The sequence below is a fragment of the Scaptodrosophila lebanonensis genome, unplaced genomic scaffold (assembly GCF_003285725.1).
Source record: "Scaptodrosophila lebanonensis strain 11010-0011.00,11010-0021.00 unplaced genomic scaffold, SlebRS2 tig00000072-arrow-pilon, whole genome shotgun sequence".
NCBI classification, from domain to species: domain Eukaryota; kingdom Metazoa; phylum Arthropoda; class Insecta; order Diptera; family Drosophilidae; genus Scaptodrosophila; species Scaptodrosophila lebanonensis.
In genome coordinates, this window is record NW_022060558.1 from 1,823,269 (window position 1) to 1,839,735 (window position 16,467).

The window sequence follows — 16,467 nt, forward strand, 5'->3', positions numbered from 1 at the left end:
AGAAAAAACAACTTGTGCTCCACAATTTACAAATTCTGTGATAGAAGTGCAGGAAGCACCTTTTGTTGGTCGTTTTGATTCTGCACTACGTAAAAGGGCTGGTACAGCCCAAAACAAAAGCTTAAAGGTTAATATGGAAGAAAAACAGTTGAGGGAGTCTGTTGAAAAATTACAACCTAAGAGGGAATATTGTAAACGTGAAAAGAACCTGTGCTGACAATTTTACAACTTTTGTGATACAAATCGAAGAAATAATCATGCAAAAGACTTTAGACAAAGTGCAACGTAAAAGGGCTCGTGCAAAGGCCTGTCGCACCCGAAAAAAAGTAATCATTAAAATCATGTGTGCGTATTATGTTTATTTTAATTTGTTCTTTTTTTGGATATGTTTTTTTAATCAAAACCAATCATTACATGAAACCAACGAAATAGACCAAGTTAATTTTTATATTTAATATAGCATTGAATTTAGATCAGATTCAGATTTAGCCCTTTAACAATACAAGTTGACAAATTAAAAATAGCCCAACCTCGAGCACTTTCGCACGAAGATTTGCACCATAGGAATGGAATATTAAAAATACATTAATCATTATTATTATTATTATAAAAGTCAATTCATAATTGCAAATTATGAGTTACTTAAATTAATTAAGCTATAGCAGCGGGGGCCTTAAGCTTTACATTAATCATACATAAGTACATGCAATGTATAACGTACATTTTCCATTTGTAAATAGGCGCTGTCTCTAGCAATTGATGTGCAGTTGTCGATATGTAATCGATTAAACACAATTTGTCATTGGTAGTGGAACAGCTGTCTATGTTTTGATTACGAGATTGTGAAATTATCAAATATATTTGTGCTCTTTCACAAGCATGGCTTTTATGTTGCGGCAGCTATCAAAGCCATTGGCCCAAAGGTTAATATAATAACTACTAAAACAATGGATTGTTCAAATGCCCGTACAATTGCAGGAACATGCTCACATTGGGTGCAACGACTTGGCGGCAAATGGGAAAGGATGCATCTAATGCTACAGCAGTCGCTGCAAATCCAACCGGACAGCAGCAAATTCAAATTAGCGAGAGTTGCATAAAACGCCTTCGTGAGATCTGCAAAGATGGCACTTTTCTACGCGTTACAGTAGAGGGTGGCGGCTGCTCCGGTTTTCAGTACAAATTCGATTTGGACACAAAAATAAATGAGGACGACTTGCAGTTTGGGGAGAGCAATGCCAAAGTAGTGGTAGACACCGTCTCGCTGGATTATTGCAATGGAGCCACATTGGACTATCATTCTGAGCTAATACGAGCCGGGTTCCGAATGCTGGCTAATCCGTTAGCTGAACAGGGATGCTCTTGTGGTTCTTCATTCTCAATTAAATTATAATTATTGTTAGTCATTGATGGGGGAGTAGAAATTGTACAGGAGTGCGTCATTATTTAGTGAGTTATTTAATATATATATATATATATATGTTCAGCTATATACACACAATCTTTTTTTTTAGTCTACGAAAAATTTCCATTGTAGCCGTGCACAAAGCTCTGCAAAATGTAAGCAGATTTTGTGTTCTCCATTTTTTACAAGAATTTACAAAAGTTAAGCAGCATTTGTTTCTTTTTTACTTGCTAGCAGCCAACTGCTCACTTAGACTAATGACTTGTTCGGTAAGCACGCTAATCTGCTCTTCGTAATTAATTCGCGTGGTGGTCTGCAATGTAAAATATTGTACTTAATGTTTCTGGACTTTCGGTATTAACAGATTACTTACCAGCTCCTCCTCGAGTATTTGCAATGCACCACCTAAACTGGACAATTGCTCGTCTTTGGCTTTCAGTTCATGTGTGGCATTCTCCAGGCAGTTTTGCAAATGCAATGATTCGATTTCAAATGAACGCTGCCGGGATTCAGACTGCACTTTCAGACGCAACAAATCCTCAAATTTCTTGCTGAATACGCTGTAAATGAGTTGTTCTTTTGTTGGTGGTTCAAGCTGTTCCTGCAACGAGTCGCGCGCACGTTGCGTGCTTTTGCTCTCAATACTGCTGGGCTTGACGGTAACGCCTGCTGCGGCTGTGCTACAGCTGCAAATGGTAGCATCGTTCAATGACATGCTGAGATCCTTGTTGTTTGAGTTTGGATTGAAGTTCTGATTAAGTTTGACCATCTCGTATTGTGTGCGCCAGTGCGCAACCTCCTTTTCCAGAAGCGGAATGCGTTCCTCGACGGTTTGCACTACGCTGCAGTTGGCTTGAAGAAGTTGTTGGTGTGTATTGTGTAGCGGCGTGCTATCACTGCCTGTAGCGCTTAAAGTGTCTTCGCTGCCCAACTGTGAATTAATTAGAAGTAATATGAAATATCAACTTACAAGGTATGGTTTACATATATATATTATAGTAATACCATGCTAGCGGCATCCACCAATTTGGTTTCTAACTCAGAGTTTCTATGCTGCAGCGTTTCAACCTCTTTGCGTAAACGTTTCTCCAGCTCATTCTGGTCACTGATACGCTTTTCTAGCTTTTGCTCCAGTATAGCTATGCGCTCACTGTGCAACAGGAGATCGCGTTGTTTGTCATCAATCTGTCAAATAAAATAGTATGAGTCTCCCGATAAGTAAATTAATTTTAGTTTCTACCAAAGATGTTAACTGCGCGTTCTCCATAATTTTCTTTTGCAGTTCCTCAAATATAAGCATCTCCTGAGCTGAGGCGCTTTCTTGGACTTCCACATGCACTGGTTCATGGGCTACCGGGTCCTGTTTTGACCCTAGCAGTCCCCGCCTGCCTGACTCCTTCTTCTTGCGCATTTCGTTCACCGACAGCTCTTGCTGTAGCTGCGTTACTCGAGATTCCAATTGCTTGTTACGGAAACCAAGGGAGTCAACTTCTTGCTCCGTTCGTCGCAAGGACGTCTCGCGCTGCCGTAATAGCTCGCGCAAATTTGCTTCTTTGGCCTGTTCATCCAGCACGGCCTTTTTCAGCACGCTTGCCTGTGCGCGCAGCTGTTGAAGCATGGATTAAATTAGATTAAGGTTGATAAATGGGCGTAAACTGTTGCTGTCGCGGCTTCGAGAGCTCCTCTATCTCTACCTTTGAGTACTCGCTGGCAAGTTTTTGGTACTTGGCCTCAGGCACTGTGTTATCCATGCTGGCTATTTTTTCCGCCATGTAGTCAAGCGGGTGAGCAGCTTGTAGCGTTTAGTAAACGCACTGCCTTAAACAAATGCAACGTTTTAATAATAGTGGCTTAAAACAAAAGCCCCAACAAAAATCAGTGGTGCACAGAACTGGCGTTGCCACCTGCGCAAATAAATGACATCGGGACCGCGATGTTATCGATTTTGAGTACTTTTAACGGCATGTATGGCAATTAAATTTAATAAATCCTTTATTTACTAAAAACTATCATAAATTACACAATAACTTAAAACACTTAGCTCAGGAATATAGTATCAAACGGAATTTTCTCAAACAATTTGTTTGAAAGCTCGCGGAATACCAGACCAAAACTTTTAGCATAACCCACTTTTAATTCGTTAAAAACAATTTCCCAGTTTTCATTCAAAAAACGATTCATGCCTTCCGAAAGCGTTTTGTCATTGAACAAGTTGTCGAATCGCATGTACACACGCTTAGGATCAAAGGACACACGATATTCCTTGAGACGCATATACTTAACGCCATCCTTTTCAAAGGGCTCTCCAATCAGACGATGCTCGATTTTGGTATTGAGTAGTGTTACATTGGCCTTGCCATTACCGGTAATGGGTAACAGCAAAATACGTCCGGACATCTCATAGTCGCCCAACATTTCAATGCGATCAGTTTTGCTATCACAGATAATCAAATGCTTGTCCAAGTCGGTTCTATAAAGTATACAACAAAAGGGCTGTCAGTCAAGGGGAAATAGTATGATCAGAAGCTGCAAACAATTTGTTAATTAATTACCTGTACCGCTGAATCTTGCTAGTTGAGATCATGTCGTGCACCTTCACATTTTTCAAGGTTTGACGCAACGTTATTGGCGCATTGCCGGCATCTATAACAAGTTTCTTCACGGACAGCGGCTCTAGCGTTGGAATGCCATACTCTTTATTACCTGCCGCCAATGTTCCGAAAAATAATGTTAGCACTATGTAAATCATTAAACTTATATAATTACTAACCACTCTTTAGCAATTGAATTGCCACGTTGACAGCATCGACAAGGCATTTATCAAAATTGGCATCACGCTTGCATTTGGGAAAGCCTGCAGCTGTAAAAAAACAGACACATACAAAAAATTTTAAAGCTGTTGATAATGACATTGAATTTCTGTATGTAAGGCAGGAACGTAAATAAAGTAAAGAGTTCGTTGGCCACAAAAACGTGTTCACAACAAAAGCATGGCAAAACGAAATGATCCAGCAGATTTGGCAGTCCAATGTCAAGTTGGCACGCATATTTATCTCAAAATATGCGACGAGACAAAAGCATTCCAAGCCCCATTCGTTTAGTTATTTCACTCAGTCAGCAGGCCACACGCATGACCTACGACAACTTACAAAACAATAAAAAATATATGTGTCTGTATGTTAGTATGTACATATGTTGTTGTACATATGTGTCATTGCGTCTTAGCCAAGCGGAAATCAGCGACCAAACCCGTTCTCTGATAACGGCTGAAAAGTGTACCACTTTTTATATCATCGAAGTTGCATATGCCAACCAGTTTAATTGCATAACGACTGTGCAGCTAACTGTTTATTGTTTATCACTATCAGCTCAGGTTCAGCCACCCAGTAATCAGCCATCAGACATTTCAAATTGGCATGCTTTGGGTGTCGTTGGCACGCTTAGGCTTGGACGCAATTGAACAATTTGATATGGCCTTCAGACCAAAAAAAAAAAACCAGAGTCCAAAAATTAATAAAAGAAGTAAATTAAATAAGCAACATTACTTGCCATAAACGCTATTGGTCACGTTTTGACAATAATTGTTAGGGGAGCCCATAAACATGCAAGTAAAATGCGCAAATAAAATTACAATCAACTATTTTGTTTTTTGCATTTAGGTATTTTGTTAGCCAGGAATGGTGTTAATGTTGATGTTGTTGTTACTTACGCAAATCTTGCGCAGAGGTCTGCGCAATCGCCACGATTAGCAAAAAAAACAGGCACGATGTTGCTGGTAATTTTGACATGATGTTGATTGTTTTAAAATCGGATGTGAAATACATCGGATGATTGCTCAAGTCTGGACTATTGATAAACACACACACACACTCACTGATTCAAGCACTCATTCATTCGCACACAAACATACACACGCGGAGATCGGAAGATGCGAGAAACGCGAACTGAAAATTGGTCTATTGCTTATTTGTAGGCTCCACAGGTTCTCACGCCAACGACTTATCACCACGCAATGTACGCGGGATGCTCCAAGCACCGAACTTTTTATACCGAGCTTCGGCTCCATCCAGCGACGCGACGTCGCCGCCACTGTGTATTTCGCCTAAAGCTTCTGCGTCGGCGCTCTAAGTTGGCTCAGTTCCACACACACACACACAAATACTCACGCACACTTACGCATGCATATGTATGTATGCGTATATTTGAATGTTTGTGTAGCTGTAGCTGGCGATTTCAATCAATTTTTGTTGATGTTTTTGTGGTTGTTGTTGATTTTAGTTGAACAGGCGAAGCAAAGCTTTGGCCCATAAACATGAATGTGTTGATACCCCGGGCGTTGTGCAGCAACTTTTCGCTTTCCGCCTCGCCGGTTTTGGTAATACTTACAGACATACATACCTACATACCTACATACATACATGCATTTCGATTTGTAGCTGCTGCAACTATACGTATATATGTACATACATATGCAGATACATACAAGTACATCATAAGTCAGTCGAGTCAGTCGAGACAGCCATGCAACATCGATGACAGCAGGTGTTGTAGCTTGTCAGCCCAACAACCCTGTAATGCCCTTTCAATTTTTGTTGTGTATTTTTGGTTTCCTTGGTTCATTGAACCTTACATGATGTTTTTACGAGCGTACAATAAACGCTAATTGGGGGTCATTAAAATAGTGCGCCAGAGTAATTCAGCGGCATAATACTAAATATGGTACATATGTATGTATGTATGTCGCTACTTGTGACTATTTGCCAATACATGTTGAACGGTTTAAATATTACCTTTGGATGCATCTACTAAACATATACACATACTACTCCCTGGAACTCCATTATTAAGGCGACTTGTGATTATATAAGTACACAATTAATATACAGACATACATACTATGTATGTGCAGAAACGTAAAAAAATCGAAATATATAATACAAGTATACATAAGTCTAGGATCTAAATAATGTTAATTGAAACATAATTACATACACTATGTTGATCAGAAGATTCGATAGATAAAAAAATACTGTCTGCAAACTTTCTGGGTTGGTTTATTCAATTTGCTACCGATATCATTGAAATTCTTTTCAAGTACACTCAATTTTTAGTCATTTATCTCATGGCAATTTGTAGGATTAAGCCATGAAACCGGACGCACTGTTACTCTCCAAATATTTATGTTGCGGATAAGTACTGAACAAAAGGGTCCCCCGAAGCTATATTATACTGCAATAATGATATTAAAGCTTGTGTCATTATGCCACTGGGTTACTGTGGTAACTGTTAAAACAAACTAATACAATAGTTGTTTAATTGCCACCACCAAAATGCAAGTTCGTTGCCTAAGTCTTTCGTTTAGCTTAGCTGCAGTTTTCAATTAATCAGCCAAAAGTGCCGAACAGCCCCAGAACATCAGATACTCAGAGCCATGTGTCTATGGAAACTGTCGCAATTGTTGTTCAAATATAAACAAATGCGGCAGCAAGCCGGCAAGCAACGGTAACTGTGCATGTGAACACGTTATCGTTGTTGTTGTTGCTGTTGCTGATGGTGTCTGGCACATGTGTGAAACCGGTTGCCCCCAAAAAAGCGGCACGCTCATTCAACGCTTAACATTCTGTGAGCACGCAAACTGTGGGGCGAATCGGGCATTATTACAAAATAAAGAAAAACACTTGCATTGAAAAATAAACAAATACAAAAAATAAAAACTGAAATATGCAAAAGTGCTATTGCGGCCAAAGTAGCAGAAACAGCAGTTCAGGCATCCTGAGATCAACGCTCACTAATCGCCAGCAGCAGCAACAAAGACGTGGCAGCAGCTCCACACTGACGTCATCACAGCAGAGCGCGCGTTCCACACAGTTCATTAAGTTGCCCAAAAGCACGAAACGTGGCAGTGCTGTGGACCTGGGCTTGGGTCACTCCCAAAGTCAGCTGGGGAACAATTTTTGTCGACGCAGCTCAACAGCTACAACAGTCAGCCATTGCTCCAGCTGTTGCAGCTCCTGTAGCACAGCACAACAACAAAAGCAACGCCAGCAACAACAACAGCAGAGTCGTGTCAAGGTCTTGCGATGGGGCAGTGAGCGGATGGGCCTCGAAGGCAGCGACAGCGGCAATGGCTGCGAACATACGGATAATCGTCGGCTCTATGAGCAACGCGCCTGCGCCGCAATGTCAAGTGAAGGTCAACGTCTGAGTCACGGCCAGGGTCAAGGCAAAGGTCTTGCTGGGGCATCAACCATGTTGGCCGCGGAATTGGGCAGAGACGAGCTGCAACGTCTGCTGGCATTGCAACAATTTCGATTGCTTAATGCCACAGAATGTTTTAGTGTCGAGCGGCAAGATGAGTTGCGATTGCAAGGAGCCTACGATAGAATTGGCACAAGGACTAACGACACGGAATTACAGTCCAACAAATGGTTGAAGAATAAAGCGAATGAGAGCAGGCTGCAATCCACAAAATCAAATACAAAAACAACACCGTACGCACTCCGTCAGAAAATGTTGCAATTGAGATTGCAGGAAGAACAGAAGTTGTATAGAGATGGAGTCTCCCATTGCGCACCATTGGATAAAAGCTGCGCCCTGAGATTTAACTGCAAGTAAGAAAGAGTGAACATGATCTGTCACAGATCAGAAGAGATTATTATGTCAAGCAGTATAAATCGATAAAGTAATAGTTTCAAGACATATCAATCAAAGACATGCATTTAGGATAAAATGTTCTTTTCTGATTTGTCTACAAAATTAGTTATTTTACTTACTTATTGTTTCGATCATGAAGGACTTAACTTGTTCATGGTTTTTTTTCTTAACGAATTTGTTCGCGATCAATTAAATTTGTTCGGTCGCTCTGACAAACTTCTTATTTTTATTGATAAGATAATTAGATTGAAAAAAAAAGATTTTAAAACATAAGAAAAGATTTTGTGCTTGATTGCTTCTATTTCCACAGGACACAAGAGTTTAGAAAATATCATCAACAATGTGTGTTCAATATGAATTTTTTGATATTAAAAAAAAAGATACAATATTGTTATAATAGATTTAATTTGAACTATAAGTGTATTTAGCTACCTCGTACTTTTATATATATTTCAGATGCTAAGAGAAAACAATTAATAAAATAAATCGACTACAAAAGTTATTGGTTTGGGTTTTTGTCAAAGCGGAAAATTACTGAAAACTGCTTAAACATGTTTTCAAAAGCGTTTGAAGAATGTGTTTTTTGTTGTTGTCTGTTACGACAAATATTAGCCATGGAACTTGTTTTTCGATTTAGGGACTGCTGAGTTGGTCTCGTTGAGAAGTTGGGGCACATTGTTGAGTTTCCGGCCTGCGTAATAAGTCAGCAACTTCCACTATGTATGTTCAGTTTAAAATACAGAACACTACTCATTGATTTGGTTTAAATAACTTCCTATTACATATTTCAAATTCCATTCTCGACTTTGATTAAATTAGCGATTAATCTTTATCCATGCCACGTCCATTGGTATTTCCGATTACTTGCATTTGTTTATTAATTGAATAGTGTTTTTTACTGTTATTAAAAACTGTGGTATACTGTTCCAGTGGTATTATGCAGCATTCTCTGAATATGAAAGACATTAACGTATATGCTCGTACCTATGCATAAAAAGGTAATTGTTGTTATTAAAACCAACTTTATTATCTTAGTTTCGCGTCATAAACAACTGTCTTTCTACCTTAAAATTTGTGCAAAATCACTTAACTTTATATGCATACGTACAAACATTACAGCCTCTCCTGCTCAGAGTATTTAAATTGCAATTAATGGTTTTTATGGCTGGCCATTTCGAAATTATCAAAGGTTAGGTTTTGCAATTAGAAGTCTGATTATCACAGGCTAAAATCTTGTGCAGTGCTCAGTTTTTAAAGCAGCCCATTTATATTGGTCAAGTGACTTAATCGCGAGAATCCGTTTAGTGTACAATAATATATTTAGTATACTTCTTGTAGAAGAGAATCCAAGAGAGAGGGACGGGTCACATATCAAAGGTCATACTGCTAAAAAAAAGGCTTTCTGGAATGGAAAAATATTATAATTGGGATTACTAATGAACTGCAGAACCGATGCTTCTCTGCGTTAGGTCTGTATATATAAACACTATGGTTATATACACTTTTAAACAAATGTGCGGTCGTTTTGCCTTTCACTTGGTATTTCCAATACTTGAGTGGGTTCGAATCAATATGGCTCCATCGCAGAATATTTGAAAAACGAATTTGACCTTTATTTAATATTGGGGAAACAATTGCGACTTGATTATTTTCTTAAAAAATACTTTCAATATTCAGCAGCTTTATATCGATCCAGTTTTACTTTTTTTCTTTACCATGTTTTAATTCCCAAGTGGGGTTTGTAGGTATTTCATAATTCTAAGTAATATGAAAAGAATGAACACAAATAATACATTAAAATTACGCCAAACCGATTCTTCTTTATCCCGTACCTTCTGCTCTTTCCCCCACAATCCTTCAACCAAAACTTTGTTACAGATTCCGTCGCTATGATGGCTGCTATATGATAAAGCGCCCAGGTTTCAATAGAATTTTAGTTTACAAATAAAACCACTGATACGGATATCGTTGAAATCAAAAAAATTGTTGGTACTAATATTGATTCTATGATAAAAACCGGATTGTAAGATTCAATCTCAATCTTTTAAAACAAGATTTTTGTACTTGGAATAAGGATTTTCAAGCTGACTGTACTTTGTGTTTCGGTTTGCTGGTATGGGTCTACATTTGTATACTAAAATGAATTATATACCTTCATTATTATATAATAATATATATTATCCGTTTGGTTAGAGTAGAGTAGCAATGTAGTGGGTCCTAAACAGAAAAAATGGGTGAAATATTATTTTATTGTTAAAAGAAACATTTGAAAAACATTCTTCATGTGTTAACACATTTTAGTTTTGTCAAATTTTCATCTATTTTAAAAAAATTGGTCTTTGAAATTGTATGTTTTTTGGTGCCGTATGTTTAGAAATAATATCAGATTAAATAGCGATTTGTATATGTAGAAAACTTTATTGTAATTTTTACTGCAGTTTAACTCGATTGTGCTTTATCGATCCACAACTATTGAAATGATTGGCTGGCGACATTCGTAATAGTTGAACACGTCTGACCAAGGCATTGTAACGACATTATAGGTAGGTCTCATGGGTTTCCAGATGAGCGTGTTACCCTTATTCGTTCTCGATGCTGACCCATCAATGAGGCTCAAAAATGTGCATCAATTCGAATTTTATTGTACAGAGAAAAACACAGTTATTAATATTTATTGCTAGCATTTCATTTTTCTTTTTAATAAAACAGTGCTATTTTGTTACAAGTGCTTCATCATTGTGTTCTTTTTTTTCGTTTTTTGTTGCTTTTTTCTTCTTCTTTGCCTTGCCATTTTGCTTTGAATGCAATTAAATTTTGTAGTTTTCTTGGTTGTCTTTTCAAATTGTTAAATTACAAGTGTTTTTTGTTTTTGTTTTTTTTTCTTGCATTGGCGCAACTTACGATATTACGTTATAATTTGTATTTCATTACTTGGTTGCTCTTGCTTTGCGGCTGCTGCTGTTGTTGTTGTTGTTCGTAAACAGCCGATGCCTATTCGATTTTATATATGTATGTATATGTAGGTATGTATTTTTATATATGCATGTAATTCATTACAACATTGAACAGAGTACTAAGTAGTTTTAAGGCTAGAACAAGAGGCCGGGCGGCGTGGGGCGGAGATTTTTGGTTTTGCGTTTCATAAAGAGGGGAGGAGGGAGTTGGGGAGGTCGAGAAATATACAAACGAAACCTTTTAGGTAATACGCGCCAGGGCGGCATGATGTGTGGATTGTTGTTATTTGTTTAGGTTTTTTTGTGGATTATTTCGCTCGCGCCTGTCGTGGCAATAATACTTGAAATTGGCGGGCGGCCTTTTAGCACAAGAATGTACCGAATTTTATCATAAAAATACAAATACAGAAGTATACAGCTTCAATATGCGTTTGCTGCTCGTTAGAATTTGAAATGTATGCTTTTCAATATCTTTGTTGTTTATTTTTTTGTAACGTTATCTGGCGTTATTCTGACGTCATGCCCACTAAAACACACTTTAGCGGCACAGTGCAGCTTAAAAGTATGTCGCTGTGTGCGCTTTTAAGTTATATGTTTTGTTTTTTATTTACTTAGCTTTAACAAGCATTTCATTGTTTTTGTTTATTCATTAACATTTATTTCTTTCTAAGTGTTTTTCTTCATTTTGTTGTTGTGTAATTTATTTAAAGTTAATGTGGGTTTTGTAAATCGTTTGCCTATATGCATTTTGTTTTGTGTTGTGTTGTAACTCTTACGCATACAATTTAAAAAATATACACAATTTTTTTTATTTTAATATTTTTGGTGTAAACAATTCAAACTTATGTACCTTGCAACTAAAATTGCTTTGCTTTAAAACTAAGTGAACATGTAAATATGTATGCATGTAGCATTAAATATGGTAGGCCGTGCTGCAAGCACATACATGCATAGATACATATGTATGTACATACATACATACATTATCTCGCTACAATATTAAAAGCATTCCATAAATAAAAAAATTGGTGTGCTAAACTAAACAGTAGATACGGGTACATGTGTGGATACATTTTAAAAAGAATGAATCAACATATTGCCTGAAACGCGCTGCCAATTTTCGCTATAAAACCATTGTCGAGTCCTTGAAGTGACACGGACAATGCGATTTCGTAATGAACTAAAAATGCAGTGCGAAAAGAAAAAATGCAAAAATACAACTGGTGCGTGCATTTAACATACGTACTGTATACGTGTATGTGTTGGTTGTTGCTCGATGTGTGTGTGTGTGTGTATGTGTGTGTGTACTATCATTACGCAAAAAGGAAAAACTATAACAAAATAATATTAATACATTTTCGCTTGCTAAATGTAAGAGATATTCTCATGTAGTGTTTAACACCACAAGATGTTTGAACTAAAGTGTCGCGATTGTTGTTTTTGTTGTTGTTGTTGATTTTCCTTTGTTGTCGCTTTAAATGATAAATAGGCTCATATTTGTATAGATTTTCATATACCCTTATAACGTTGCTCTCGATTCGATTACCCATATTCGATAAAAACAAACGATCTTCCGCTTCCTCAAATTGGTTTCTTGGTTGATTTTGTGTTTCTGTTTGTGTTTGTGTCTGTGTGTACGAGCTGTGTGTGTGGCTTATTTCTTCTTATTCTTGTTGTTGGCTCCGCGCGGCGGTGTCAGGGGACGCCCTGAGCTGCCAAAGTTTGGATAAACAAATCGTCTCTTGTCGGCGGGTTTCAATATCTGAAAGGAGCACATCAATGTGTCATCCACGGACATCATCGCACCTGGAAAGAATCAATAGAATATTATTAACTATTAGGGCAATAATCACTCTAATCACCTCTCCCCTTATTGCAGTTAATTTGCAGTTTTTGAAATTGTAGTGTTTTAACTTACTTATCTGTTTAAAATTCTACGTTTATTTTTATAGCCTGTACCCAACGGGTGAAAGGCTATACTAGTTTTGTGCGCATGTATGTAACACACAGAAGGAGGCGTGGCAGACCCCACAAAGTATATATATTCTTGATCAGGATGAGAAGCCGAGTCGATATAGCCTTGTCCGTCCGTCCGTCTGTCCGTCTGTCTGTCCGTCTGTCCGTATGAACGCAAGGATCTCAGAAAGTATAAGAGCTAGAATAACCAAACTTGGTTTCCATATTCTCCTAAGACCGAGAAAGTACGAGTTTGAGTTTTTTTTCGATGCACCCCCCCACTTCCCCGCAATTCGTGTTTTTTCTTATAACTTCCGTAATTCTCGGAATTTTGAAATCAATTTTGGTAGGTACATCCAGTTAGTACTAATGTGTCCGTGTGCCAAATTTCATCATGATAGGTCAATTCTGAAGAAAGTTATAGCCATAAGTAAAATCGCTGCTCATGCGCTGCCTCTGTCGGCAGCGCTGCCCGCAGCTGTTGTTGTTGTTGCTGCTTTGGTTTAACTTTGTGCTGCATACATACACGCATATAAACACGCATAGGTACGTGATGTAAATGTATGCTGTTAAAACTAAACATAAACATATATTCTAATTTAATTAAATTAATTAATTCATTAATTTTTTTTAATAATTTAATTTTTTTTTTAATTTTTTTTTTTTTAATTTTTCTTTTTTTGTGGAGAGTACAGGCTATTTTACTGTCGGGCTTGCTCGACTGTAGCGTTCTATCTTGTTTAATTTTATATTTTAGGTTGAATATTCTATACGAATTCTATACCGAAAGGAATACCAATTATTTTTTCATTATATGTACATACAAAAATTTGAAACCACAAAAAGTGTTACTTCGATATTTTCAAGCAAATTTTAATCATTAATTTTAACCGTTGTTTCTACTTAATACGTTCTCTATAATTGAAGTAAATTGCATTTGTTTTATATTATTATTTTTTTTAAAATATATTTATATAAATCAAAGTCTACGTATTCCCTAATAATGAAATAAAGATAATAATGAAGTAAGCTATATTAGATAACTTTTTTATTTAAAGCTGATACAATTGAAAACCAGATTAAAAATTAGAAAAAATATCGATTATTTCAGTTCCCCTGAACAGCTTATTTAGGACTTAACTTATTTATAAGGACTTTGAGTAAATTAATCTAAATTAATTAAATTTGTTGTTTATTACAAATTCTAAAGAAGTTCTTGTGTCAGGGAACTATATTTCATTATAAAATTCAAACGTTAGTTTTTTATAATCGTGACATATTTACTTGCGTGCAAAATGTTTGCATGTCTGACCGTAGTTTTCTTTTGGGTATGACACAAGCTGCTATTTTGCAACCATATACTGAACAAAATAATGGATTAATATTGATGACTATTTGTAATCGGTGGAAATTCCCCAACAATAAAGTGACACGTAAAAGATTTTGTGAAGTGAATCAATTACTTGTGCGACTTGAGCTAGTTATGTGGATTCCAAGCTAATTCTCTAACATATAAAAAAATTGACAATTAGAAAACCAGCACCAGCATTACTAATATAAAAGTAATTAAATCAAGCTGTGACAAGCCTTATAAATATTTAAGCGAAATGTGGTTTAAAAATCCTAGCTAAGCTACAGTTGAAACTCACAATTGCGTGTTATTTGAATCTCTATCTAATGATTACTGCACGCCAATCAAATTACTTGCTTTATATTGTTAATATGTTACTCTTTGAGGGCTCCCTTCTTTTACTATATTTAATAAAGAGCTAGCAAATGGCTATTACAAAATTAACAAGCACAATTATCAGTGTAGCTGAAAAGCTACTGATACGAGTACATGTGGCGCTGCATTTATTTGCCAATCAGTTAATATTTGTTTCAAGGTTATCACCAAAATCAGTGCTAATCTTAGTGTTATCTCTTGTTTTCGTCTGCGACTACGTCAAAAATAATTGTACCTAGTTTAAATAAAGGAATCTGCTAACGACATAGCTTTTTTTCACAAACTTACCCGCATTATCAAATTCCCCACAATAGTTGGGCGCCGAGAACAACGTTACAAGCTGCCGTTTTGCAAAGAATTCATAACCATCTTCAACAACCTGATGCGCACGACAAATTAGGTCAAATTCGTGCTTTTGTAAAAATTTACCCACAACCTAAGAACACAAAAGGGCAAATTAAACGGGTGATCCTATTTAAAGCTGGACAAATTCACCTCTGCGCCAAAAGTGAAGCTAACACCACGATCATTCTCACCCCAACCCATGGTATCCTTGTCGGGATCCGACCACAAGAGATCACACAACAAGCCCTGATCGGGAACATCAGTAGGTCGCATAATACGTCGAATTTGCTCCATTGATGACAAATCTGGACTTAGACCGCCGTGACAACAAAAGATTTTCTCATCGACTAAAAGTAAATCATATTTAACCTTTCTGTGCATTTACATACAGCGCTGACTCACCAATTGCAGCCACGGGTAGGCAATTAAAGCAATCCGTGAATGTCTTCCACAGCTTGATGGTATAGCGGCGTTTGCATTCATCGTAAAAACTAATAAACAGGGGCAAATAAATTAAAAAATGGACTTCGACTAGCGCTTTGATTAGAGGCTCACCCATAGATGCGGTTGATACTGGCGCATTCGTGGTTACCGCGTAGCAAAAAGAAATTTTCTGAATATTTTATTTTGTATGCTAGCAGAAGGCATATAGTCTCCAGGGACTGCTTGCCACGATCAACATAATCGCCAAGGAATAGATAATTCGATTCTGGAGGGAAGCCGCCGTACTCGAAGAGCCGCAGTAGATCATAATATTGTCCGTGTATGTCACCGCAAATCTTTAACGGCGCCTCTAACTCCAGTAAAATCGGCTGCGATAGGAATATTTCGCGCGATTTTAGGCATAAGCTGCGTATTTCGCTTTCCGATAGCTGGACATTCTTGCCTGGACGAGCGCCACGCACTGAAATTTAAAAGGAAAGGCAAGCATTATTGGTTTTGTGTGGGTGGTAGGGTCTGTTATGCGCGCTCACCTTCCAATAAACGCGAGATTATGCTGTCTATGCTCATTATGTCGGACATGTTTTGCTTGGTTAGACAACGTTGTTGATACTTGTTTGCCTGTACGTTCACTGGCTTAGCTCGTCTGCTTTCTTATCTATTTATTTTGCTGCTGCTGTTTGCCTCGTTATTCCACCGTAGACTTTTATATTTTCGGTATACTACGTTATGTTATTTCATCGATGAAGGGGGGGACGTGTGCGTATGTGTAAGTGTGGGGGTCGTAGGTAAGGTACTTTTAAGCGCTGCTCGGCTGCTGCGACGGCAAAACTTCAACACCTCTGTTGCTGCGCCATGTAAATAACTCGTTCAACACTAGATTGCGTGTTATTTTAATGCGCTGTATTGCAATAATTGCACAAAATTGCTAAGCCTCGCGACGACGTACAAAATTTTTTTCTAGGGTTGTTGATATTGTATCGACA

At 37.5% G+C, this 16,467-nt stretch overlaps 5 protein-coding genes across 5 annotated transcripts; 2 read left to right on the forward strand and 3 right to left on the reverse strand.

Moving 5' to 3' along the window:
* Positions 1 to 802: 802 nt before the first annotated feature.
* Positions 803 to 1,494, forward strand: LOC115625256 (iron-sulfur cluster assembly 2 homolog, mitochondrial). Its single transcript, XM_030520251.1, has 2 exons — positions 803 to 923; positions 979 to 1,494. Exons 1-2 carry the CDS (start codon positions 880 to 882, stop codon positions 1,391 to 1,393), a joined length of 459 nt encoding a protein of 152 aa, XP_030376111.1. The 5' UTR covers positions 803 to 879; the 3' UTR covers positions 1,394 to 1,494.
* LOC115625255 (protein phosphatase 1 regulatory subunit 21) lies at positions 1,440 to 3,316 on the reverse strand. Its single transcript, XM_030520250.1, has 5 exons — positions 3,100 to 3,316; positions 2,646 to 3,011; positions 2,411 to 2,590; positions 1,779 to 2,336; positions 1,440 to 1,718 (listed from the first exon to the last, which is right to left on the reverse strand). The coding sequence occupies exons 1-5, from the start codon at positions 3,175 to 3,177 to the stop codon at positions 1,629 to 1,631; spliced, it is 1,272 nt and encodes a 423-aa protein (XP_030376110.1). The 5' UTR covers positions 3,178 to 3,316; the 3' UTR covers positions 1,440 to 1,628.
* A 126-nt stretch (positions 3,317 to 3,442) lies between these two features.
* LOC115625402 (protein takeout) lies at positions 3,443 to 5,193 on the reverse strand. Its single transcript, XM_030520440.1, has 4 exons — positions 5,115 to 5,193; positions 4,176 to 4,265; positions 3,958 to 4,108; positions 3,443 to 3,875 (listed from the first exon to the last, which is right to left on the reverse strand). The coding sequence occupies exons 1-4, from the start codon at positions 5,191 to 5,193 to the stop codon at positions 3,443 to 3,445; spliced, it is 753 nt and encodes a 250-aa protein (XP_030376300.1).
* Positions 5,194 to 7,126: 1,933 nt separating this feature from the next.
* LOC115625404 lies at positions 7,127 to 8,020 on the forward strand. Its single transcript, XM_030520442.1, has one exon. The coding sequence runs from the start codon at positions 7,127 to 7,129 to the stop codon at positions 8,018 to 8,020; it is 894 nt and encodes a 297-aa protein (XP_030376302.1).
* Positions 8,021 to 10,941: 2,921 nt separating this feature from the next.
* On the reverse strand, positions 10,942 to 16,428 carry LOC115625208 (serine/threonine-protein phosphatase alpha-1 isoform). The gene is made up of 6 exons (XM_030520177.1): positions 16,015 to 16,428; positions 15,596 to 15,944; positions 15,443 to 15,531; positions 15,191 to 15,387; positions 14,984 to 15,131; positions 10,942 to 12,819 (listed from the first exon to the last, which is right to left on the reverse strand). Exons 1-6 carry the CDS (start codon positions 16,061 to 16,063, stop codon positions 12,668 to 12,670), a joined length of 984 nt encoding a protein of 327 aa, XP_030376037.1. The 5' UTR covers positions 16,064 to 16,428; the 3' UTR covers positions 10,942 to 12,667.
* Between the last annotated feature and the right edge of the window lie 39 nt (positions 16,429 to 16,467).